At 42.8% G+C, this 24890-nt stretch overlaps 1 protein-coding gene across 1 annotated transcript; it reads left to right on the plus strand.

Moving 5' to 3' along the window:
• The first annotated feature begins 272 nt into the window (after positions 1–272).
• On the plus strand, positions 273–554 carry LOC122907711 (small integral membrane protein 36-like). Its single transcript, XM_044250517.1, has one exon. It carries the CDS (start codon positions 273–275, stop codon positions 552–554), a length of 282 nt encoding a protein of 93 aa, XP_044106452.1.
• Positions 555–24890: the final 24336 nt, after the last annotated feature.

Consider the following 24890-nt stretch of genomic DNA (forward strand, 5'->3'; position numbering starts at 1 on the left):
ACATCTGAACCATCTCATTCTGTCTCTCTCTGCAGAGGTAAATTGACAAGAGATAGCTCCTGTGTTTTGGTGGCTGCGGTATTAACAGCAAGAGCTTAAGTTATTAAATCGAGCAGCTTTAATCTGTGAGGTCTCCTGGAGCACTGGAGATTATTGTATTTTTACTCCAGAGCCCATGTAGCTATTTCAATGAGCTAGGGTTTGCTCCCCGCAATCCCCCTACTGGCCCCGCCGCCTTTCTCTAGACCCACTTCCTAACCGTGAGAGACGTGATGGAGTTTTACTTGGAGATTGACCCTGTCACCTTGAACCTGATCATCCTAGTAGCCAGCTACGTTATCTTGCTCCTGGTGTTCCTCATCTCCTGCGTGCTGTATGACTGCCGAGGCAAGGACCCCAGTAAGGAGTACGCTCCCGAGACCACCCTTGATGCCCAGCCTTCCATCCGCTTGCTGGTGATGCAGCAGAGTACTTCAGAGGACCCCTGGGCAAGGAGGCCCAGCCTTCATTTGGGGGATCCTGCTCTACTAGGGAAGAAAAGCACAATGGTGTGAGGCTGGCTAAGGGGGCCTGGGGAGAGAGCACTAGACATTCGGCATGAACTGTTCTCCACGTGGCTGTGGTTCTCTCGGGTACCGCCAGTCCTGCTTGGCTATGAGAATGGGAGCTCTGCCTTGCCTTCTACTTTCTCATCACCCTCTTTGGGGACGAAGCAACCACTTAAGGTAAGAAGCCCAAGGTGGCCTTCGGTCAAGTTCTCTAGATGCAAAATCTCATTAATACTATTGTATAGTGAAGTTGCTGGGCCTTTGCTGGTGATGCTGTCCTTGCCATTTCTAGGAGAGATTGACATTTGAAGAAGGTGCAGGGGTAGAAAACTCTTTTATTTTTCTTCCTTTCTAGGTTCTTTGGCTGGTCCAGTAATTACATTTACATAAAACATATGAACAGGAGAAAAAATAAATTTAAATTTTAACCTATGGGAGCCCCATAAAAAAATACGAAGCTCAAAGAAGTAACCAGAGCAGACAGCTTTTATGTCCTTTAGACCAAAAAAAAAAAAAAAGATAAATTTATGAAGAATTGACAAGGCATAGAAATTTGGGTTTGGGGCAGTAAATTAGTAAGGAAATAACAAGTTCTGTTTATATAGCTTTCTTGGCCCTAAATTCCCTATTTCTGGTGACTGGAATGCCTTCTGCCCTCCAGATACAGGGAGGGTAGCTTTCATATGGGAGATTTATTTCCTGCTTTCAGGGGGACAAAGGAGGGCCAGACTATTCTTTCTTACACTGGTTCTTTTTTAAGGAACTTTAATTCAAAATAATCAACAGGCCAAAACGTCATATTTTGGGGTAGCATCTTCGACTCCCCTTCAAAGGGTTTAAAAAACAAAATCCAATAGTGTGTGTGTATGTGTGTGTCTGTCTTTGTGTGTGTCTCTGTCTGTGTATCTCTATGTCTGTGTAATGAGAAATGAGACTAACTTGCATCTACCCTGTACTTAGCAGATTCTCTCTCTCCAAAGCAGCCATTGAACTTTTCCAGACTTGAAATTATTATTATTCTTTTTATACACACCACTGCTCACCTTCTATTCCCCTGTGAGTCAGTATGGGGAACACAGTAATCATAGAGCACAGTGGCTAACCAGCAAAGCTTGGAGCCTGGGTTCACACCCTATCTCCTCCACTTACTAGATGGGTGACCAAAGCCATCTCTGTGTGCCCCAAGGCTAGTATCAGGATCTATCGGCTGTATGGGGTATTTAAATGAGTAATTTCACTGAAAGCCCTCAAGACGGTGCTTTGTACCTTTGGTTAGCTAATTACTAATGATTATTAATATTATTAATGTTATTTCCTCTCATACTTCTCATCAAGAAGCTCAAACTCCAATCCTGTTCCAATCCACAAAATGCCGAGGTCCCATAGCTTTGGTGTTTCAGTTCTCCCGCCCTCTGAACATGGCTTACTCGTGTCTCTCTCCTTTTCTTTGTTGCTCTTGACTAACACATTTGTTTCCCTGATCGCTCATCTGTTTCTGATTTTGAATTATTACTTCCACTGTATGTTGTTATGAATCCTCCTTTCCCTGAGCTCACAGTGACTTGTATATTGACTTGGTGATTTATGAAACCCCTTCTTCCAATCAGGCCCCATGTGGAAATAACAAAGACATGGTGTCGTGACTGCGGCCGTCCTATCTTTGCAGCCTGATAGAGACAGAGTCAGGCATGGCTTCTCCGAAGGAGGACAAGAAAGCATGGCATTGTGAGAAGTCCACACAAAGTGCAGAAGACCATGAAGACACGAGCGCCTACGGCACAGAAGGGGCTCAGGCAGCATTTAAATAATGTTGAATGGCCCATTTCATCTTGGACTCAGGCATCAAAGATAAGATTATGCATTCCAAAAAATGAGGAGCTGTTTTCTAGAAGGACTAAGGGATGTTGCAGGCTTGAAGAGTAAGATAGGAAATGGCATTTTAGATAGACAGAAAGGCGTAAAGAGAGCTCAGAAGCAGAAATTGTGGAGTTCATTGACTATGAAAGTCTGACCGTTTCCAAAACTGTTGAGAAAAAGTGAGAAATGCCATCTCAATTTATCCTATTGAAAACTGAAGAGGAGGGACCTGCCCATGCCTGCTCTGCCAATTTCAGTGACAGGCATGGTTTTGCCTTTGGATTGTTAAGTAGTCATAACACAAATAAAGGTAATCCCCATTATTCTGTTTTCAAATTTTGTTCATATTTTATCAGAAAGTCATGTTTTCTCTTAAATATGTGATTTTAAAATTATATTGTAAAGCCCGCAGTGGGTTTTTTTTTTTTTTACTTTTATGGTTAAGAAATCATCTTCGCTTTACTAATGAAAATATAAAAGGAACAGGAAAGTCAGTAAATTCACAAGCAAGTAGCTTCTGAGAACCTGCCCTTTCCCTAACATGAGCTTTACCTGGGCTAACCTTCTTATTTCTTTTCTCTGTCAGGGGAACATACATATCGGGGCACACAAAAATGTATCAGTGGAGAAAAAAAAAAAAGTTGACCATAAAAAAAGTGATAATAATTTAATTTAGCCTTTTGAGGGAGAGAAATATAAAATGTTTGATTTTTCCAATTTTAAAGCTAAGACTATAAAGCAAACATCCATTTAACATGTTTTTAAATGGACATGTTTTCACTTGTGTTTCAATTCCATAATGGGGACAGTTGAAGAGGACAGACTAACAGAGATGCAGCATAGAAAAATAAATCTCAAGAGAGAAGATGAACAACAACAAAAAAACATAAACAAAAACAAAAACCACTAAAAAATAGTAATAACAACAACAGATAAAGGGAACAGAAATAAAGGCAGGGGAGAGACCCAAAAGAAGGAAATTGTAAAGACTCTAAAGTGAATGTGGGAATTGGAGGTATCAAGCTTTTCCAAGCCTCTGTTTCATTCGATTTGTGGTTCATTCCATTTGTGTGTTCTACCATGAGGAACGGGCTCCCAGCATTTAAAACAATCTTTTCTGTCTAGAATGTATGCTTAGAATCTTATGAGAATGAGAAACACCCTTCAGAATTTTGCCAATGAGGAGATCAGCCTGGAAAACAGAGTGATGTCCCCAAGAGAACTTGACTTCAGAGCTCGGACTAACATCCTGTTATACCCCTTTCCCTCGAACCCCTACCCCTCACAGTGCTCTTTCTACCGCACCATCTCTTACCTGCTTGTATTTTAAAACTTCTTTATTTATTCCTTATCTTTTCTTTTTGAAAAAAAGATTTATTCATTTATTATTTGAGAAAGAGAGAAAAAAAGAGGGAGTGAAAGGGGGGGCAGAGGGAGACAGACAAGCGGGCTCCCCACTGAGCACAGAGCCTGACTCATAAGATCCTGACCTGAGCAGAAATCATGAATCAGGTACTTAATCCACTGAGCTGCCCAGGAGCCCCTATTTCTTATCTTTTAAATAAAGCTTTATTTCCCAGTGGAATGATTCATGGCACAGCTGGGAAGTTGTAACTAATGTTTTCAAAGCTGGTGGAATGGATTGCTGGCTAGAACCATAAGTCCCTTTAATATTCAAAGACGGCCTTATTTTTTTGTTTCCTTATGGGATTAAGATGTCCTTAGTCCACCTCCTTTGAATACATTATTCTCCCATCACACACCATTTTTATTAAAGCAAATGCAATATTGTAGCCCAGTTCAGATGATAGCTGTGGGAAGGACACAAACAAAATGCTTTCAAGGGGAGAGAGGGAGGAAGAGCATGTAGATGTATCATGAATCCGCTACATACCAAATACTTTTTATTCATATCTCCTTTAACCCTCCTCCTCCTCCCCTACGAGATGGACACAATGCAAGCCTATTCAAGATAAGGAAATGGAGACTGAGGGAAGCCCAAGAGCCTGTCCAAGGCCACCAGCTGGTACACGTAGGAGGCAGGATTTGAGCTCCCTTCTAAATGTGTGGTTTTCTGCCACCTGTTTTTTCCCAGTGTGTTCAGAACAGTAGTCAGCTCATGCTTGCCCCACACTGCCTCTCCCCCATCCTAGAACAGTGTACCTACAAGCTGCTATAAACTCTAGTCCGTGAAATAATCTAACAGCCTTTCAGATTTTCTCCTCTGAATAAGATGACCATAGTTTCCATCAGAGCAAAAAATAAATTATTGTAATTTAGCCAGAACATTACCTTCTGGTGTTCCAGAAGTCACCAGGATGGAGTGGTCTAAGATGGGCTTTGTACCGGAAATGCTAAACTCAAGTCCTGCTCTGTCACTACATGCTGTTGAGCCTTTGGGACATCAGTTACCTTCCTAAGCCTTTTTCCTCACCTTAAAAATGAGGGCAGTCCTAACGCCAGTGAGGCTTAGAATGATATATATAAAGTATCTGTTGTAGGTAGGATTTCAACAAAAGGAAGGCCATCGTTATCATGCCGGTTGATGCGGGGAAAATAAGTAGGAGGACCTTATCGCCTGGAAGCCCTGGTTAGCACCGGCAGGTCCAGGCTCATTGATGGGTGCACGGAGAAGCGGGAGTGCATGGTTGAGAGTTGCCACATGCTATAGAAATTTGGAAATACGGTCAAGTGCCTGTGATGGGCTGAATTTTGTTCCCACCCCCCACCCAAAGCCATACATTGAAGTCTTTACCCCAGTACTTCAGAACTTATTTTGAAGCGATCTTGTTTTGAAATAGATCATTACTGGTGTAATTAGTTAATACAGGTCCTACTAGAGTAGGGTGGACCCCTAATCCAGTATAAAGGGTGTCATTATAATAAAGGGGTATCTGGGCCCTGACCTGCTCGCAAGAGCACCGTGTGAAGAAGACGGGAGTCGTGTGACCACTTGCTAAGGAACTACCAGCGGGTAAAGAGAGCAGATCATTCCCCAGTGCCTTTGGAGGGACAGCTCTCGTGGACACCTTGATCTGAGACCTGTAGGCACCAGAACTGTGAGACAATACATTTCTGTTGTTGAAGCCCTCAGTTTGTGATGCCTTGTTAGGACAGCCCTCACAGACTAATACAGCGGCTAAAGGGAATGTTTAGTACTCGTGAGGGGATACTTACTGCCCTTATCGGTTAATCATGGCAGTTAATCAAGGCCCTTTAGGGTCAGTGATGTTATTCCTTTGGATGTGACAGCATGCTGAGCTGGACCATGGACAGAAGCTAGAAGACCGAGCTTGCCAGAGTTACCTAGGAAATCGACCCTGCAGAAGCAGAGTAACATTTTGTTGTACTTTTAAGGAGGGTAGAATACAGGGGAAAAAATGTCTCCAGGAAGAAAATTTGCTTGTGGTTTTGCTAGATAAAATATGAAGGATAATTTTGTTAAGAGTGAGGAACTCTCTGTTCTATTAAAAAGGACCAAGGAACACGTCACAAAGAAAAGATGTTATGGAGTCCATGTGCAAATCTATCAGGTTAAAGGGGAGAAAAAAGTCAGAACTCGCCCTAAAGAATCCAAGTCCTTCCAGACTATAGGACCTATAGGTTACATGTCTGTAGTGTCCCACAGATACTTTAAAAACCACTTAGTGAGTGTGTGGCTTATTATTTAAGATTAAAGGACAGCTTGGGGCACCTGGGTGGCTCAGTGGCTAAAGCCTCTGCCTTCGGCTCAGGTCATGATCCCTGTGTCCTGAGATCGAGCCCCGCATCGGGCTCTCTGCTCGGCGGGGAGCCTGCTTCCTCCTCTCTCTCTGCCTGCCTCTCTGCCTACTTGTGATCTCTGTCTGTCAAATAAGTAAATAAATAAAATCTTAAAAAAAAAAAAGATTAAAGGACAGCTCATAGGGGGAGGAACAATTATTCTTATTTTGGAGAAGAGAGAGTTTCAGATTGTCTTGCATAAACCTTTTCAATCAGCAGAGTAGGATTAACAGAATCCACAGATTCTGACTCAGTCCCGAGTTTGCCCTATAATTCCAAGGGTGCCCAAAATGTATGCAGAGTAATGGAGTGATTCACCAAGATGGATGCAGGAAGTCCACACTTTTGTGAATGTCTCCCACTCTTTTACGTGTATGGAAGCACCAAATAACACAGTCCTTTTTTTCTTAAAGATGTTATTTATTTATCTGAGAGAGAAAGCGTATGCCCACGAGCTGGGTGCGGGGTTGGAGGGATGGGCAGAGGGAGAAGCAAGCTCCCCGCTGAGCAGGGAGTCTGACGCAGGACTTGATCCCAGGACCCTGGGATCATGATCTGAGCCAAAGGCAGACGCTTAACTGAATGAGCCACCCAAGCGCCCCAACAATCCTCTTGATTAGGGCAAGTCCCCAAGAACTAGAGGGTAGCTAAAATCCAGTACAGCTCAAGATCATCAAGGATGGCCTTCTTCTTGTGACTTCATCCTCCCTGGGAACACTCACGGTTGAACTATAGAAACTCAGAAAGCATGTGTTATCTATCTCTGTTGTAAGAGTTCCTTTGGACTTTAACCTTCTTGGACTGTCAGTGTTTCAGATAAGGGCTTTGTGACACCAGGACTGAGAAAGGTCCTAGCGATTTCACATCCTCCCAAGATAATGTGAAGTTGTCCGCATGTATTTATTTTTGCCTTCAAGACTTCTGTAGACTCAGCTGTTATTTAACTAAACACTAGGCACCTGCTGGGATCTGCCGGTTCTCTGACACTTCTACAGCCTGGTGGCCTCGGCGGTAGTCTAAAGTTGACAGAAGTGCAAGGTTCAGAAAATACTAGAAAGGTGAGGACGTGGTTTGGAAGGACAAAGGGGACCCAAGGGAAAGAAAAGCGTATTGCTTCGAAGGAGGGCTTAAAATTGCCCGAGAGTGGCTCAGCGGAAATGTGGCCATGGAATATGGAATCTGAACTGAATTGTCAGAATTGATGAAGACCTTTATTATCATGGCAGTTAATCAGTGAAAAGCTGCTTGCCGTTAGGGGCAGGAGGAAAACTAGTATTATAATAAAATGTTGGAGAAAAACTAGCATGTGATAGTCATGATACACCTGCTCAGGGCGAAAAGCAGATCCAGACAAGGACAGCTGGTTTTGTCCATGTCAACAAGGCTGAAGCTGATAACCCTCGCCATCAGAAAAGTCTCCCGATATTTAACCTACATCTCTTCTGTTCTTAGACTTTACATTCATTTTCTCTCATTTACCTCGTTTGGGTTTTATAAGGAAAAACTGTTTATTCAGTGATCTGTAGGAACATGTCTCATGAATCCAATCCGATTAGATCACAAGGTATCATAAGTAAACAGCTAGTTCGTGGGTGGGGCCATCGCATACCGATGAAACCACCACCTGTTACGAGGTGTGCCAAAAATCACTTTCACTAAAAATAAACTAAGTTTGTGAATGATTCGCTGATTTTTATATAGGGAGTGATTGCACTTCTGTGCGCTCCGATGTTGTTGCTGGTACGGCACAGATACAGCAGAGTTTCAGTTAATGGGGAAGCAACTGCATATATTTATTGACCACTTCCCTATTTGACAAATATTTGTAAAGCATCTGCTTTGCCCGGGTCTCCCACCAGGCCCAGGAGGATACATTGTGCCCATGACCTGTGCTCATGAAGCTTGCCAAGTAGAAGGAAAAACCTCTAAGCACCTTGTACATATCATCAGAACCTTCACTACAATGCTAAGAGGAACTATTGTTTTCCCAATTTTATATATTTTGGCAGCGGAGACTCTAAAGCCCATTCTCCAAACCAGTGGCCTCCAAACATGACTGAGCCTGCATCCCTTTCCGTAAAGATGATTTTAGCACTTACCTCTGAGTGTGTGTGTGTACTGTGTCTATCTAAATAAGTATACATTTATATACTGAAATTATTTAAACATGTATAGATTTGTGCATTATATATACACATATGTGCATATGCATATATGTACATTATACAGATCTTCCTGTACATCTCACTCAGAGACACTACTCCACACCACTTTACTGCACTGCTTCCTGATTCTGTCTGTGTGCAACGGGAATGAATAATCTACCTCCATTCTACTCCCCCTGTTCAACTAACCTTACGTTTTGCTTTGAATGAGGGGATGGGAACCCCATCTAAGAACATGATTGAGGAAATATTTCTTTTTAAAATATATTTTTTAATATTTTATTTATTTATTTGACAGACAGAGATCACAAGTAGACAGAGAGGCAGGCAGAGAGAGAGACAGAGAAGCAGGCTCCCTGCTGAGCAGAGATTTCCCAATGCGGGACTCGATCCCAGGACCCTGAGATCATGACCTGAGCCGAAGGCAGAGGCTTTAATCCCCTGAGCCACCCAGGTGCCCCATGGAAATATTTCTTTTTAAATAAAAAGCAATCATTTTCAAGTTTGAACTAGATCTTCGTATTGCTAAATATGTTTGGCAGCATTCCTTGATGAGGTTTTTTTGTTTGTTTGTTTGTTTGTTTTTTTAATATGCAAAGGTGAGCTCTGCTGGCTTGCAAATCCTATTCATCTCTTCTGAATTCTCTTTGCTGGCAGAATCTTAAATACCTCCAACAAAAGACTGAGTATCTTATATGTGTTTCAGCATTCCGTACCACCCAGTAAAGGACTGAACACATCAGGAAACCTCTGTCCTTTGGTGATGGCTTTGTTGGAAAAAAGAAAGGAGAATTCTTACTTCAGCTGTAAATAGGAATTACTCTTCTGTGGTTGCAAAGTGCCCCAGACACAGCAGGAAGGCAGCTGGGCTGCTCTGATGTCCTGAACGTGGATGGCTGGGGATGCAGAAGATATCTTCTAATGAATGGGTGCTGGAAAGGATGCCAGGGCTGTCACACAGCCATCTCCAAGGCACTGTGAAAAGGAGGGCTGAGAAGCCAGATCAATGGAGATGAGAACCCCCCAGTTCCACATGATCACCTTAACTTCCACTTTTCAGGTGGAGGCTTCAGGAAAGTGGCTGCAGCTCCCTCCTGGACTTGATACTGTCCACGCCTCCATGCTTGCTTCTCGTCCATATTTCTATTTCTATGGGACAGACTGGGGGCTACCTAGTCACTAACTTCATGGGAGGCATTCAGCCTTATTTACTCAACTGGAAAAAAAAAAAAAAAAAGGCACTGAAGTTAATGCAATCTTCCAGGGGTCTTCCAGCTCTGGCCATCTCAACCCTACATCTTTCCTTTTTCCTGACCTTTCCTCCCTTCCCATCCTCATCTTTCAGAATGAAGCAACTAGGGACAGGAGGATTTGTCCTGAAAACTACCTCCATCTGGGGCATTGTTGTTGATCAGGGAGCTGCAAAGGGAAGCTTAAGAGAGGGCTGAGTCCTTTCCTTCCACAGGATGCATGCACATATCCCATTGTCTAACATGTTTTCCAGCTGACATTTCAACTAACTATCCCCATGTTGGTGCTTCTTCAAGTCAAAGTCTGTTTTGCACTCTTTGGAAAGAGCATAAACCATGACAAATGGCCTCAACGTAGACATATGGTGATGCATTGGTTTCCTAGTTTTCTGGGATGTATTAGCAAACTTATTGCCCCCAAATGTAATGAAAAAAAAAAAAAAGCAATGAACTCAACGCCATGCATGGAACGTTGACAATGTGAAACAGATTAGATTTATGGAAGCCTCAGAGACAGCCCTTAATTTTTAGTAGAACATTGCCTTTTATTTCCATCCTGAGTGAATTTCAATTGCCTTCCCCCTAAAACCTTGTCTTCCCCCTAAAACAAGGTTTGAAGATGGTCACAGTGGTTAAGAATTAAAAAGTTGTTCTTTTTTTCTTAAGTGTGTGTATTAGTTAGAATTTGTATTTGGTTATGATTAACAAAGACACAAGATACAATGGCAAAACTCGATTGGAACTTTGTTCTCTCTCCTGCATCCCGAAGTTGGGAGGGGAATTGTTCAGCCTGGTACAGTGATTCCAAGATGGCCCCATTGTTCCAGGTACCTTCATTTCTGTTCCACTAGCTTTACTTCATGATTCCATTCATGAGGTTGTCTTCTCATTACGAGATGGCTACTGCAGCTTCAGACCTTTTGTCTGAGTTCTAGGCAGGGAGAGGAATTGAGGGGAAGGGCGAATGGGCACAAACAAGTCAGATAAGAGACCTACTTAACAACTTCTACTTAGATTTCATTGGTTAGAACTTCAACTATCTGTTCCTATATCCAAGGAAAGCTGGAAGATGCAGATTTTTGCTGGGGACATTGACACTGTCCCCCCGCTAAATCAGGGTTCCTAGGAAGGAGAGAATGAATTTGGGGGTTGTTTGTCCTCCTAAAATCAATCTGTTTGTTAGGTAAGCCTGAAAACTATGGAAAAGGAAAGGAAAGAGATGATGATGATGATGATGATTTTGATGCTAACTACCCAAAATGACCTCCAGCAGCATTTAGTGTAACTGTATGCTTGGTTTTTACTAATAATTGCAATTATTTTTCTGATATATTTTTTCTGATTATAAAAGAAATTTGGGGAAACTCTGAGCAAAGCGTAGAGAATTAAATAGGAACCATCCATAATCCCATTACCCAGAGAAAAATCGCTATGCTATTTTGTTGCATTTTCTGCCATATATATACATACATATACATATATATATATATATACTACATATTAATAATCACAGTATTGTGTAACTTGGTATCTTTTCCCATTTTCTAAATAAAACAAGTGAATTTACATATGACCCTAGTTATTGTATCTCTTCACCCTTGTAACAGAACATTCCAAATGGTGGTTGCAGAGCTATTTGGAAAATTCTTTAAGCCAGAGATCATGAATTGTGTAGATCACATAGACCCATTTTCTCCTGCCCTGCTTCTGGGAGACCATTTGGCAAATCTGGCTACTGTCACTCCCATTTTCAGACTATATCATATGATCTTCTTTCTGAATTTTTTCACCTTAAAAAGTGGCAAGTGCTCATGCCAAGAGTAAAAATGATTCTTCAGGGAACGTGAACTGTTGCCCATTCTTTTTTTTTTTTTTTAAGATTTTATTTATTTATTTGACAGAGAGAGACCACAAGTAGGCAGAGAGGCAGGCAGAGAGAGAGAGAGAGAGGAGGAAGCAGGCTCCCTGCTGAACACAGAGCCCGATGCGGGACTCGATCCCAGGACCCTGAGATTATGACCTGAGCTGAAGGCAGCGGCCCAACCCACTGAGCCACGCAGGTGCCCCACTGTTGCCCATTCTTACCATGTGTCTCACAGAGGTGGACTTCACTCTGGCTTATAAATCCATAGGACCTCCAAGCTAGGTAGAACCCTCATGGCTCATCAGTCGGAGCCTCTAATGCAACAGTGAAGGGATGCAGAAAGGAAAAGTACCCTGCTGGCTGGCATGGTCAGTACCCAGGTGCCTTTCTGGTAGTCTTCCACTCTTCTTGAGATACTTTGGACAATGAAGTAATTGGTAAACAGCAAAGGTGTCATGACTCCCCCCAAAACACATAACCAACTGCTGTCAGTTGCTAAAGGCTTCAAATGGAGACTAAGGATTGATAACATGCATAGGGTGGCATTCCTCAGATGGTCAACTGCTCTAATATACCTAGATATTTGGAGAAAATACACCACCCACAGCACCTGGGTGGCTCAGTGGGTTAAAGCCTCTGCCTTCGGCTCAGGTCATGATCCCAGGGTCCTGAGATCGAGTCCCGCATTGGGATCTCTGCTCAGCAGGGAGCCTGCTTCTCTGTCTCTCTCGGCCTGCCTCTCTGTCTACTTGTGATCTCTGTCTGTCAAATAAATAAATAAAATATTTTAAAAAAAAAGAAAAGAAAATATACCATCGAAAGAAAGCCTATGAGCTCAGACCTTGCTGAATGCTTCAGAGTCGTGTTATAGACTTACAAAACTTGCACCCTGTTTGGGGTGATGAGAGGGACGTATGAGCCAATGTGGCCCATTCCTACAATGAAACGTCATGCAACCATAAAAGGGAATGAGGAAAAGCTACACGAACTGCCATGGGAAGATGACCACAATATGTTGTTAGAAGAACAACGCTGATCAGCAGAGGAGTTTGATGAACATGGAGTAAGATCTCTCCTGTGTTTTCAAAGTACAGTTACACACTTACATGTTTTTCTATGCATAGAAAATATCTAGACAAATAGACAAAGACTTTTAACAGTGGCTACTCAATGGAGTGGGATTTTAAGATGGGGATTTATTTATTTATTTTTACTTTTTTCATTCACATACTTCTGGGTTTTTTTTTTTAAAGATTTTATTTATTTATTTGACAGACAGAGATCACAAGTAGACAGAAACGCAGGCAGAGAGAGAGGGGGAAGTAGGCTCCCTGCTGAACAGAGATCCCAATGCGGGACTCGATCCCAGGACCCTGAGATCATGACCTGAGCCGAAGGCAGCGGCTTAACCCAGTGAGACACCCAGGCGCCCCTTCTGGGTTTTTTAAAACATAATTGTGCACGACAATCAGTTTCCCCATCATACATTTTGAAACATCACAGTACTACAGAGGGATTGTGACAATTAAATGTGCTGCTATGAATAAAATGCTTAGACTTTTGCTGGGTCCATTGGAAGAGCTCAAGAAACATTAGCTGTGATGATGATGACGATGACGATGATGAAGAAAGGTGGGTGCCCATAGGCTGTTGCTGAGTATATACATCCACACCAGCTATTTATAGAGCCAATGGATCAGACATACATGCCAAAAGGCTTTGAAATGTAAAAGCATTTTAACCCAGCAGTTCTATTTTCAGAAATTTCTTCTATGGGAAAAAACACAAAACCGAATACGTATATAAGAGGTACGTACAAAGATGAATAAAGAGCAAAATGTTGGCAACAAGCTAAATGTTCAAAACTAGGAATGGTTTAATAAATTATGGTGCATCTTTACAATGGCAGAGTATGCATTCATTGTAGCGATGAATTCATTAATGTGGTAATGCAGTAATGATAGAATATTAATGAAAAAGGCAAATTCATGAAGGGCAAATACGTCATGATTCCATTACAGTACCAAAAAAGAAATAAACTAAGTATTTCTAAAAGGACATGTGCTTAAATATAGCGGTCCTGAGCCCTTGGCAGTTGTGAAAAATTGTTTTCTTTTTACTTAGGTGCAGTTTCCAATTTTTCTGTAGAACTTGTGTAAGTATTTAAAAGAAAGGCAAAGGGCCTTTGGAGGAGCATTTGATAAAGCAGCTTCCATGCCAACACACGGGCCTCGGGATGCCTCTGCCTGGGGGCCAGAGGAGATGTATGCCTGCAAGGATCGCAGGGAGTAGTTTTTTCAGTTTCTAGAGCAGGCTCAGCTGACATGGAACTAGTGTCCTGGTCTGACTCAGCAGACAGACTTTGGGATGTTTATTAAAGGCCCAAAGATGGAATTAGGTGAGAAAATTTGGGCCATGTCACTGTAATCAGCAAACCCAAAAATAGGTACCAAACTGTTACAATGACCACTCCTCCCATTTTGCATGGAACAGTCCCGGTTGGTTTTTTGACCCAGTATAATCATGAATAACATTCTTTTTGTTCTTGGTCACTCTGTCTATTTGGGGTTTGCTCATTTGTCTGATCATTTTCTTTAATTTGTTCTTCTAGCTGCTCTGTTTCCTCTACATTGAAGTTAGTTAAAGGATTGATTCAGGTTCAACTTCTTTTTTGGCAAGAATTCTTCATAAATATCTCTGTTTGCTGTATACTGCCTCATGTAAGGGTTACACGATGTCTGATTGTCCCACGTTTAGTGATACTCAAATTGACAAGTGGATTCAGGTGATGGCAGCATGATCAAGCCATTGTAAAGTTCTTCATCAACCTTTCATCTCATGGTTTCACCCATTGTTGATCATCATCTGCATTACTGTATTCGAGGTTAGAAAATAGTTCCAGCTCTATCATTCCTTCCATATTTGTTGGCTGGAATTCTTTTGTAAAGAAGAATGTCCCTGGGAGTCCCTGGGTGGCTCAGTCTCTTGGGTGTCCCACTCCTGATTTCAGCTCAGGTCATGACCTCAGCGTCTTGAAACCAACCCCTGCTTCCAGCTCCACACTGGGCATGAAGCCTGCTCAAGATTCTCTCTCACCCTCTCCCTTGGACCCTCCCACACACCCCCCCTCTCTCTCTAAAAGAAGAGGAAGAAGAAGAAGGAGCTTGAGGAGGGGGAGAGAAGAAGAAGGGGAGGAAGAAGAAGAAGAGGAATGTTCCTCATTAATTAGGACTCTCTAGTACAGTTTATACAAGGAGGACAGATAAATGCTTGTCTCTTTCCTTTTAATGGTCAATTTTCAGAGCAGAGCAAGAAGTTGAAACCGTAGTTACTTCCGATGGTGTCCAGGGTTTTTTTGTGTGTTTCGAACTTTTTTACTTGTTTGCTTGTTTTCTGATGGGGAGATTTCTTTTTTCTCTTTCTTTTTAAAAAAGTTTGGTATTGGGACATCTGGGTGGCTCAGTCAGTTGAGCCTTTGGCTCAGGTCATGATCTCAGGGTCTAGGGATTGAGTCCCATATTGGGCTCCCTGTTCAGCAGAGAGCCTGCTTCTCCCTCTGCCTGCCATTCCCCCTGCTTGTGCTCATTCTCTCTCACTCTCTCTGACAAATAAATAAATAAAATCTTATATATAAGATTTTATATAATATACACACATATTTTATACATACATACATAAAATATGTATATGTTTTATATATTTATATAAATTTTATATATTATGCAAAATCTTATATATAAGATATTAATAAAATAAGGTTTTATTTATATCTTATATATAAATAATGTATGTGTATCTACATACACACATAAATAAAAAGTTTGATATCCTTATGAATTCATCAACTTCTTATATATATAATTTAAATACATCTATAAAACAAATTACCCTCATAAATTAGGAGCTGTGTTTATTAGTCAGGGTTCTCCAGTGAAGCAGAACCAGTAGAATGTGTATGCACAGAGAGAGAGAGAGAGATTTATTTTAAGGAATATTCTTACACAACTGGGGACTGATGAGTCCAAAATCTGCAGCGCAAGCAAGCTGGCTGGTAAGCCAGAGAAGAGTTGGTGTTGTAACCCAAGCCCAAAGGCTTCTAGGGGCAGGATACCCTCTTCCTTGGGAGACCTCCATCTTTTTCTCTTAAGGCCTTCAGTTGATGGGATGAAGCCCACCCACATTTGGGAGAGTTTTGGGGAGAGCCTTTACACAGAGCCTACTGATTTAAATGTTAATCTCATCTGAAAAATATCTTCACAGCAACATCTAGACTGACGACTGATCAAATATCTGGGTCCCATGGCCTACACAAATTGATGCAAAGAATTAATCATCACATGATTTCTAACAATACAAATTATTCCTAACAATACAATGCAAAAAAACGGTGGAATCAACCTTTACCTTGGGTGCTCAAGATGCGAAAGGACACTTGAGCTGAGCCAAACAAGAAAGATTTGAATTAGTCATTTCTGTGTGTTCTACTGGCTTAGGGGCTAGACTGAGAGCTGGCAAAAATGATCCCAATTCTACCTCTTCTCATGTAACCTTGTGTGTTTTTGTTCGTTCACTGAGTTTCAGATTCTTCATCTGAAAAGCAAGAATAACATCTGTCCTACCTGCCACTATACTTTGTTACGGCAGCCAAAGAAATTGGGTATATTCAAGCATTTAGGAACCTGCATGTTGTACCAGTATAAGATGTTATTATACTACTTTCTGTTAAGAGTCAACAAACCGCAGGGGTGCCTGGGTGGGCTCAGACAGTTAAGCGTCCGATTCTTGATTTCAGCTCAGGTCATGATCTTGGAGTCATGAGAGGGATCCCTGCATTAAGCTCCATGCTCAGTGGGAAGTCTGCCTGAGATTCTCTCTTTCTTCTCCCTCTGTCCCTTTCCCACTTGTGTTTTTTCTCTCTCTCTCTCAATAAAAGGAGAAAGAAGGAAGGAAGGAAGGGAGGGAGGGAGGAGAGGGAGGAAAGAGAAAAGAAAAGAAAAGAAAAGAAAGAGGAGAGGAGATGAGAGAAGGAGGGAGGAAGGAAGGAAGGAAAGAAACAACAAACCGCAGATGTCCAGCAAATGTGCTACAGCCCTAAGGACATGATGATAGCCCCATGATGATACCCCTTGGCTTTCTCTTCATTTGTGAGAGGCCATCTCTTTTAGGTCCCACATTTTAAGAAGAGGGGAAATTGTTACTCCGCTAAGGGGAAAAGAATCAGTGTTAATTTTTCATATGAGTATCTTGGTTTGTAAATTCCTATTTCCCCCAGAGCCCCCAATTCTCTGTGTCAACAGTGTAGTATGGACCAGTGCAGAGGATAAATAACGGGCTTATTTCATTCACTTGGCCATTCAGTAAGAATCTGTCAAAAAGGGGCACCTGGGTGGCTCAGTGGGCTAAAGCCTCTGCCTTTGGCTCAGGTCATGATCCTGGGGTCCTGGGATCAAGCCCCACATCAGGCTCTCTGCTCAGCAGGGAGCCTGCTTCCTCCACTCTCTCTCTCTGCCTGCCTCTCTGCCTACTTGTGATCTCTGTCTGTCAAATAAATAAATAAATCTTAAAAAAAAATAAAAAAATAAAAATAAAAATAATAATAATAATTTGTCAAACACCCATGACCTATGAGACACTATGCCTGGTGCTTTTGGAAACACAGAAATGAATCAAATCAAGAGTCTGTCCTCAAGCAATTTGCAGGTTAAGAGGAAGAAGCCACGGACACCTGAGTGGGTCAGTCAGTTAAGCGTCTGCTTTCAGCTCAGGTCATGATCTTCTGGGTCCTGGGACTGAGCCCTGGGTCCCGCTCCCTGCTCAGCTGGGAGTCTGCCTTTTCCTGCTTCTCCCTTTGCCTCTGCCCCTCACCCCCACGTGTGCTGTCTCTCTCTCTCTCTTTTTCTCTCTCAAATAAATAATCTTTAAAAAAGAGGAAGAAAACACAATTAAAAAAAAAACTATAATATACAATATAGAAGAGAGGGATCATTAACATCTGTGAAAGTTCAGAGGAAAAACCAGGTTTTCTTTTTTTAAGATTTTATTTATTTGAGAGAGAGCACAAGCCGGGGGCGGGAGAATAGAAGGTAGTGCAGGGGGAGAGGCAGAAGCAGACTCCCTGCCAAGCAGGGAGCCTGACGCAGGGCTTGATCCCAGGATCCTGAGATTATGACCTAAGCTGAAGACAGATGCTTACCCGACTGAGCCACCCAGGTGCCCCTCAGAGGAGGAAACCGGTTTCAAAGGAAGGCTCCAGACAGCTTCTTGGAAGAGGTGGCACTTCGCCAGACTGAAGAATAGGAATAGATGTGGGCCTGTGCTGGTAGGGCAGGACGAAGCAGATGGAGTAAGGAGGGGGATGTGTAGATGTGGCGGAGAATACAAGCTACTTGAAGAGAAGCAGTAGGAAGGGTGTTTGGACATGTGCTATTTGTAGCAATTGACGAATTCTCTCCTCTTCCTCTAACTTCTTCTCTACGATTTTGGAAAGGAGAAAAAGACTTCCTTTGTCTAGCTCACTAACGACAACTAATGGGCAGCAAGAGGTTATATCCAGTTGGTCAGCTCAGTGGAAAGGGTTATCATCAAATATCTACCTATTCGATAAGTTGAAATGTTATTGTGATGATAATGCTGCTCTCCGGCTTTAAAATTCTATGATTCTTGGAAGCCAAATCTTGTCTAAAAGTTTTAAACATTTTAGATATAAACCTTTCTTAGCTAGAGATCCCATGTCCATGCTTCCTAAACAGAAAATACAGAACTGAATTTAGCCGCCTCGATGACTCAGAGTCATCTTCAAAAACAGAAGGGATCCGGCTGTACCATACCACAGCACTGCCAGGATCTGTGCAGGCACCAAGTATTATTTATCCCTAAACCTAGGGGCTTCAGATTGCTCGGTTACAATTTTTTCTTTCTTTTTTTCCTGCCTTGTTGCTGGGCATTCCACACTCAGATTTGGGTGCTTTCTGCTTATCTACCTATCCTATCCCATTTTTGTTCTGTCTGTTTGCTGCTTCTCTTCTACCTGAGGTTTGGAAGTTAGATAACCAAGTTCTGTTAGAATTACATGGAAAATAAAGCCTATTGCTAAGCTCTGAGTAAGGGTCTAAGAGGATTGCCGACATGTAAAGTATCTTGAGACTTAGTGCCATCTGGTCTGGCTGTTTAATTAAAGGTATGTGTGTGAGGGAGTGGGGGAGGGAAGGGGGGGCAATAGAGACAGAGAGGGAGGGAGGGATGGAGGGAGGGAGAGAGAAAGTATGTCTGCATGTGTGTGCACATATAAATGTAATTTTCCCTTATGGTTTCTGACTGTGAGTATGGGACAACTAAGTCCAAGATAAATACAAGATGACAGGATATAATTTGCTTAGAGAAGCTGGGAAGCACAGAAAAATCTAAGATAAGAAGGAATTTTGGAACATTGCATATAAGAGATAATCATGATTGCTTCTGCTAGGATGACTTTAAGATAGAGTGAGGAGCGACCATTATCTCTGAGAAACAGTAGTTACGCGAATAGTCCAAATTCCTATGGGGGAAATTGAAGGAAAATGATGATTAGACTCGAGGTCTCCTGATTCTAAACCAGACTTCCTTCAACTACTATAAAATACTACCCACATGATAATTATTATTAAAAATCAAAAGAAATCCTGTACCTCTGTGCTTCTACATCACATTGGGAGGGCATCTGAGCAAAAGACGTAGTCTTGGAGTAGGTCAATATATGTCAAGAAACAACCCATAAGCATGCTAAATACAAACAAAAAAAGTCTCTCCCGGAGAGACTTTTTAAAAATACGGATGCTCGGGGCGCCTGGGTGGCTCAGTGGGTTAAGCTGCTGCCTTTGGCTCAGGTCATGATCTCAGGGTCCTGGGATCGAGTCCCACATCGGGCTCTCTGCTCAGCGGGGGGCCTGCTTCCCTCTCTCTCTCTCTCTCTCTGCCTGCCTCTATGTCTACTTGTAATCTCTCTCTGTCAAATAAATAAATAAAAATCTTTAATTAAAAAAAAATACGGATGCTCAGGCCCCATTATCAAGAGTCTATTTTAGCAGATCTGGGACGGGGACCAGAAGTCTGGGAGAGATTTCACCCTTAAATACTTAAGCATACAACTCCTTCTTAACTACAATACCACTATTACACCAAGTTTTGAATTTTATGAGAAACCCAAATTGTGTTTGTGCATCCAACCATTTCGTATTTAGGCCTGGGGCTCTAGGTAGCCAGAAGGTCATTGCTTTTTTTTTTTTTTTTTCCCCCAGAGCACGCCCTTCTTCCTGCCCCTGCCTTTCCGGTTCAGCTCACAGTGTACTTCTCAGTCCCCTTCACCCATGCCTGTGCCAAAAGAACACAATATCTAGGCATGCGTGAGATCCCATCCACATTTGCTTCTGTTCTACCTCTCTCTGCTTCTGGTGCTCAGCTGGAAGTGGTGATGAGGTTACTGTTGGACACCCTAACCAGCCGGGTCCTGCTTCGTAGGAAAGTCAAGGCAATCATTTCTACAGGGTTGAACGCATTCTACACCTGTCAGAGTCTACAGGAATCTGCAGCAACAGGAATGCTTACTGAGAATACACAAAGCGTGATATATCCCTGGAAATATACTTATCTCCCATCACTTGCCATACACTTCACAACTAGTATCTCCTTTTAGTCTCACAGCAAACCTGTAAGGTAATGAATCCTATAGTCCTGATTGGAGAGATGAGGAAACAGAAGCCCAGCCAGAGAGGTTAATAACTTGGCCATGAGCATGCCCAGTAAATGATAGGGTCAACATCTGAACCCAGATCTGTAGGACTCGTGCTATGGGTTAAATGGCACCCCCACCCCAGTATCTCCATATGAGATCTTCTTTGGAAATAGAGTCACCCCATAGGCAATCTAGTGAAAATAAGGATATTAGGGGTGGGCCCTAATCAAACAGGACTGATGTCCTTATCAACACGGGAAATCTGGGCATGGGATAGACACGCAGAGGGAAGATGGTATGGAAACACACAGAAGAAAGGCAGCTATGTGAGGGGAGCAAAGCACCACAAGCCTGGGAAAGCCACAGATGGATGGGAGACAGCAGAAACTAGCAGGGGTGAGGAAGGAATCTCCCCTCGAGCCATCAGAGGGAGCCTGGCCCTGCTCGCACCCTGACTTCAGACTTCTTGTCTCCAGAACTATGAGACAATGCATTTCTACCATTTGAAGTTACGCAGTCTCTAGTATTTGTTATGGCATCCCCAGGAAACTAACACATCTCTCAGACTTTTGAACACATTTTTTTTTAAGATTTTATTTTTTTATTTACTTGACAGAGAGAGATCACAAGTAGGCAGAGAGAGAAAAGGACGCGGACTCCCCGCTGAGCAGAGAGCCCGATGTGAGGCTCGATCCCAGGACCCTGAGATCATGACCTGAGCCGAAGGCAGAGGCTTTAACCCACTGAGCTACCCAGGTGCCCCAACTTGAACATATTTTTATAGTGCCTCCCTGAAAAGCTGAAAATTTACTTATGTCTGGCTGGGAATGCTACTGGACTAGAAGAGACCATCCTAGAAAACTGCAGGTATCTGCATGAAGGCACAAAAGTAGGGCCAAGCAAATTACCTGTTGACCCAGCCAGAGAGCCATGTTGCCAATGAGAAAAACACAAACTCACTCTGCACTTAATCAAACTCGAAGTAGGATCAACCTTGGATGCATTACTCTTAAGGCCCCCAACACTCGGCAAGGCTGGGGTCTCTGCCCTTCTGTGGGTGAGGGAACTGACTGGTCCCCAGTCCCACAGCTGAGAATGAAAAGCCAGCCTTCACACCTGGGTAGCTTCCAACAAGCCCCACTGTTCTTTCTGCCTTGCTCTGATTTCTTCCCACAGGAAACCCTCCTTAGGGACACTGCCTCGGGATGTGGGCAGATATTAGAAAGAACATTGTGTAAGTACAGTGTTTGCCTCCTGTTTTGTACTTCTCTGTGTCCTTGGCTCTTTGAGGATTCAGGGGTGGGTTTTGGTTTTCGATTTTTCTTTAAAGACCCAAATTGGTCAGTGTGATCAGTCCCAGTTCCTCTATTTGCTGTCTCAGGACACCAATTGTATCTCCCTAATGACCTCATTTCCCCCTTCTGTTGTTGTGCATTCTGCAGTAGAGCTAATAATTGCAACTAATTAGCTTAAGAAGTGCCTTGAGATAAGAACAAAAGCACTTGCATTAAAGAATTCAGTCCCTTGGACTTAGGCCTGGATGAACTTGTTCCTAAAGAGGAAGACTGAACTTCGTCTCCCAGCCAGAGGCACCTCTGATGTCATCAAGACTGATTTTGAGACACCTAAGGGTGCTTCCTCTACCGACTGGGAGGATTGCCTAAGTGAAAGCCCTCCTTGTCTTTCCACGTCTTTGGATGGAAGGACACATCCTGGCCATGGACTGATCGCTGCCCGTTGTCTAAGAGCAACTGTGGACTGAAGACAAAGGAAGGTGATGATTTAAGTTACAGGTGACAAGATGGTGAACTCCAAGAGGGAAGAAATATTGTGTCTGGCATTGCTGTTATTCATTATTTTACTCACTATTCCTGAATGAGAAATTTTTAAAACTACCTTTGTACTAAGTTTATCATGGAACCCTGAGTGATAACCACAATGCCCCTACCCAGTGTTGAAAGCTCTTTTTTTTTTTTTTAAAGATTTTATTTATTTATTTGACAGAAAGAAATCACAAGTAGACGGAGAGGCAGGCAGAGAGAGAGAGGGAAGCAGGCTCCCTGCCTAGCAGAGAGCGCGATGCGGGACTCAATCCCAGGACCCTGAGATCATGACCTGAGCCGAAGGCAGCGGCTTAACCCACTGAGCCACCCAGGCGCCCCTTTTTTTTTTTTTTTTTTTAAGTGTTGAAAGCTCTTAACACTGTTGGCTCTAACTCGTTTCCAGCCAGACTCCCAAATCCTCTTCTACTGGACAGCTCCATTCTAACTGGATGACTCCCAAATATGTTTACCACTTTCTTATCTTCTTGTCTCTTGCTCCTAGTACCTCCCCACCAGAATCCCATCACAGTTTCGTATAGGTGAAAGGGGACCATCAATGATCTATGCAGGGACTGGCTTAAGACCCCCTAAAGGGCTTATTAGAGATTGCTGAGCTCTACTCGCAGATGATTCTGATGCACAGCTAAATTTGGGAACTCCTAAGAGCCCAGACTCACTCGCCCAGTGCAGGATGCCCCTGTCTACCACCCTAAAACATGGAAATTAGCATCTGCTTGAACACTCTTTGTAGTCCTGAATTCTATTTTTAAACAATGATTGCCAAAATTTCTGCCATATGTGGAGGTTATATTATCTTCTCTGTAAATCCTACTATTTGACCTAAATCTGTCATTTGAATCTACCCAAAAGTAGTCTAATACCTGGATTCAATGATCCAGTTTTCAATGATCTAGCTAGATATTAGGTTTTCCATGATCTAGATAGGTATTACTTCCCACTCATTTCCCTGACTGCCCTCCCCACTACCACCACTTAAGGCTCCAGAGTTTCTGGCTAACCACTCCTACTTCCTTCAAATACAAATCATAATTCATCATCATGATCCTTGCCAGAACTCCATGAGATAGGTAGTATTAATTAGTTCCATCGTATAGATGAGGAAACGGAGACTGTGGGAGGTTACATAACTTCCCCAAATTCACACAATACATGTCAGATCTTGGACCTGAACAAGTCCACCTGATTCCAAAGTGGGAGGCCTTAACCATTTTTGCTGTATTGCCACCAGTTAGTTCATTCTTTGGACCATCCCCAATTTTAATATCTCTCATTAAATGTGATATCCAGAATGGGACATAATGTTCAGAAGCTTGCCTGGCCAGCACAGGGTCCAGAGTCCTCTTGCTGTCTACTATACACTTCTGTTAACACAGCCCACGGTGATCTTGGTGTTTCTTGGCAATTCCATCATGTGGTTAACTGATACCACTTTAAACTCCTGGTCTGTTTTCATGTGGACTGCTTGCAGGAATTATTTCTTTTTCCTTAATTGCCATTAGTTGCCTGTAATGTGCAAATCAAAGAACTACTGGCAAGGGATACAGGCGTGGGTATGATGCTGGAGAAGGTCCGCCCTGCCCTCAAAGGAGCAAATGAAAGAAAGGTAGGGGAGTGTTACGAAGGGAAGAGATGAAAGAACGGGTTTCCAACCATGGCACTGGCATCCCAAGACTGCCAGGCAGAGAGATCTTAGGGAGACTCAAGGTTTTTCCAACTTCATGACTAATGTTACTTTGTGACCATATGACCCCAGGAGCCTGAGCAGAGGAGTGGGGCGAATGCTCAAAGCTACCTCTAACTGTAAATTTAATTTATTTTAAACCCAAGTTAGGGACTTTTCTTCTATTTGGGCTTAATTATCATTGTGTATTTATCTTGTGAGTGTTGGCCCATCCTTTCAAACTTTAAAAGTGTTTTGTTTTGTTGTTTAACCTGATACTGTAAGAGCAGATTCTACAGTGTCGACACTCCCAGCTCTGGACTGCCCACAAATGGAATTAACATGCCTGCTAAGTCACTAAGAAAAGCATCAGATGGGAATTGATCCTGGACAGGTAGCAGCGCCCTAGAAATCCAAGGTCAGGGCACACCTGGGTGAAGCAGTCAGTTAAAGTGTCGGGCTCTTGGTTTTGGCTCAGGTCATGATCTCAGGGTCATGAGATCTAGTCTGTGCTCAGTGCAGAGTCTGCTTGAGAGTCCCTCTCTCCCTCTCCCACTGACCTCCTGCTCTTGCTCTCTCTCTCTCTCTCTCTCTCTCTCTCTAAAATAAATAAATCTTTAGGGGCACCTGGGTGGCTCAGTGGGTTAAAGCCTCTGCTTTCGGCTCAGGTCCTGGTCTCAGGATCCTAGGATTGAGCCCCACATCGAGCCCCACATTGGGCCCTCCGCTCAGCAGGGAGCCTGCTTCTCCCTCTCTCTCTGCCTGCCTCTCTGCCTACTTGTGATCTCTGTCTGTCAAATAAATAAATAAAATCTTAAAAAAATAATAATGATGATGATTTTTTAAAATAATAAAATAAAATAAATAAATCTTTTAAAAAGGAAAGAGTGACAAAGAGACAAGGAAAGAAAGAAAAGAAAGAGAAACAGAGGGTGCCTGGGTGGCTCAGTGGGTTAAGCCGCTGCCTTCGGCTCAGGTCATGATCTCAGGGTCCTGGGATCGAGTCCCGCATCGGGCTCTCTGCTCAGCGGGGAGCCTGCTTCCTCCTCTCTCTCTCTCTGCCTGCCTCTCTGCCTGCTTGTGATCTCTCTCTGTCAAATAAATAAATAAAATCTTTAAAAAAAAGAAACAGAAAGAGGAAGGAAGGAAGGAAGGAAGGAAGGAAGGAAGGAAGGAAGGAAGAAATGGAAGGTCAGGCTGGGAGAGTTTTGTGTCTGGCTTGTTCATCACTGA

The sequence above is a fragment of the Neovison vison genome, chromosome 5 (assembly GCF_020171115.1).
Source record: "Neovison vison isolate M4711 chromosome 5, ASM_NN_V1, whole genome shotgun sequence".
Lineage (NCBI taxonomy): Eukaryota > Metazoa > Chordata > Mammalia > Carnivora > Mustelidae > Neogale > Neogale vison.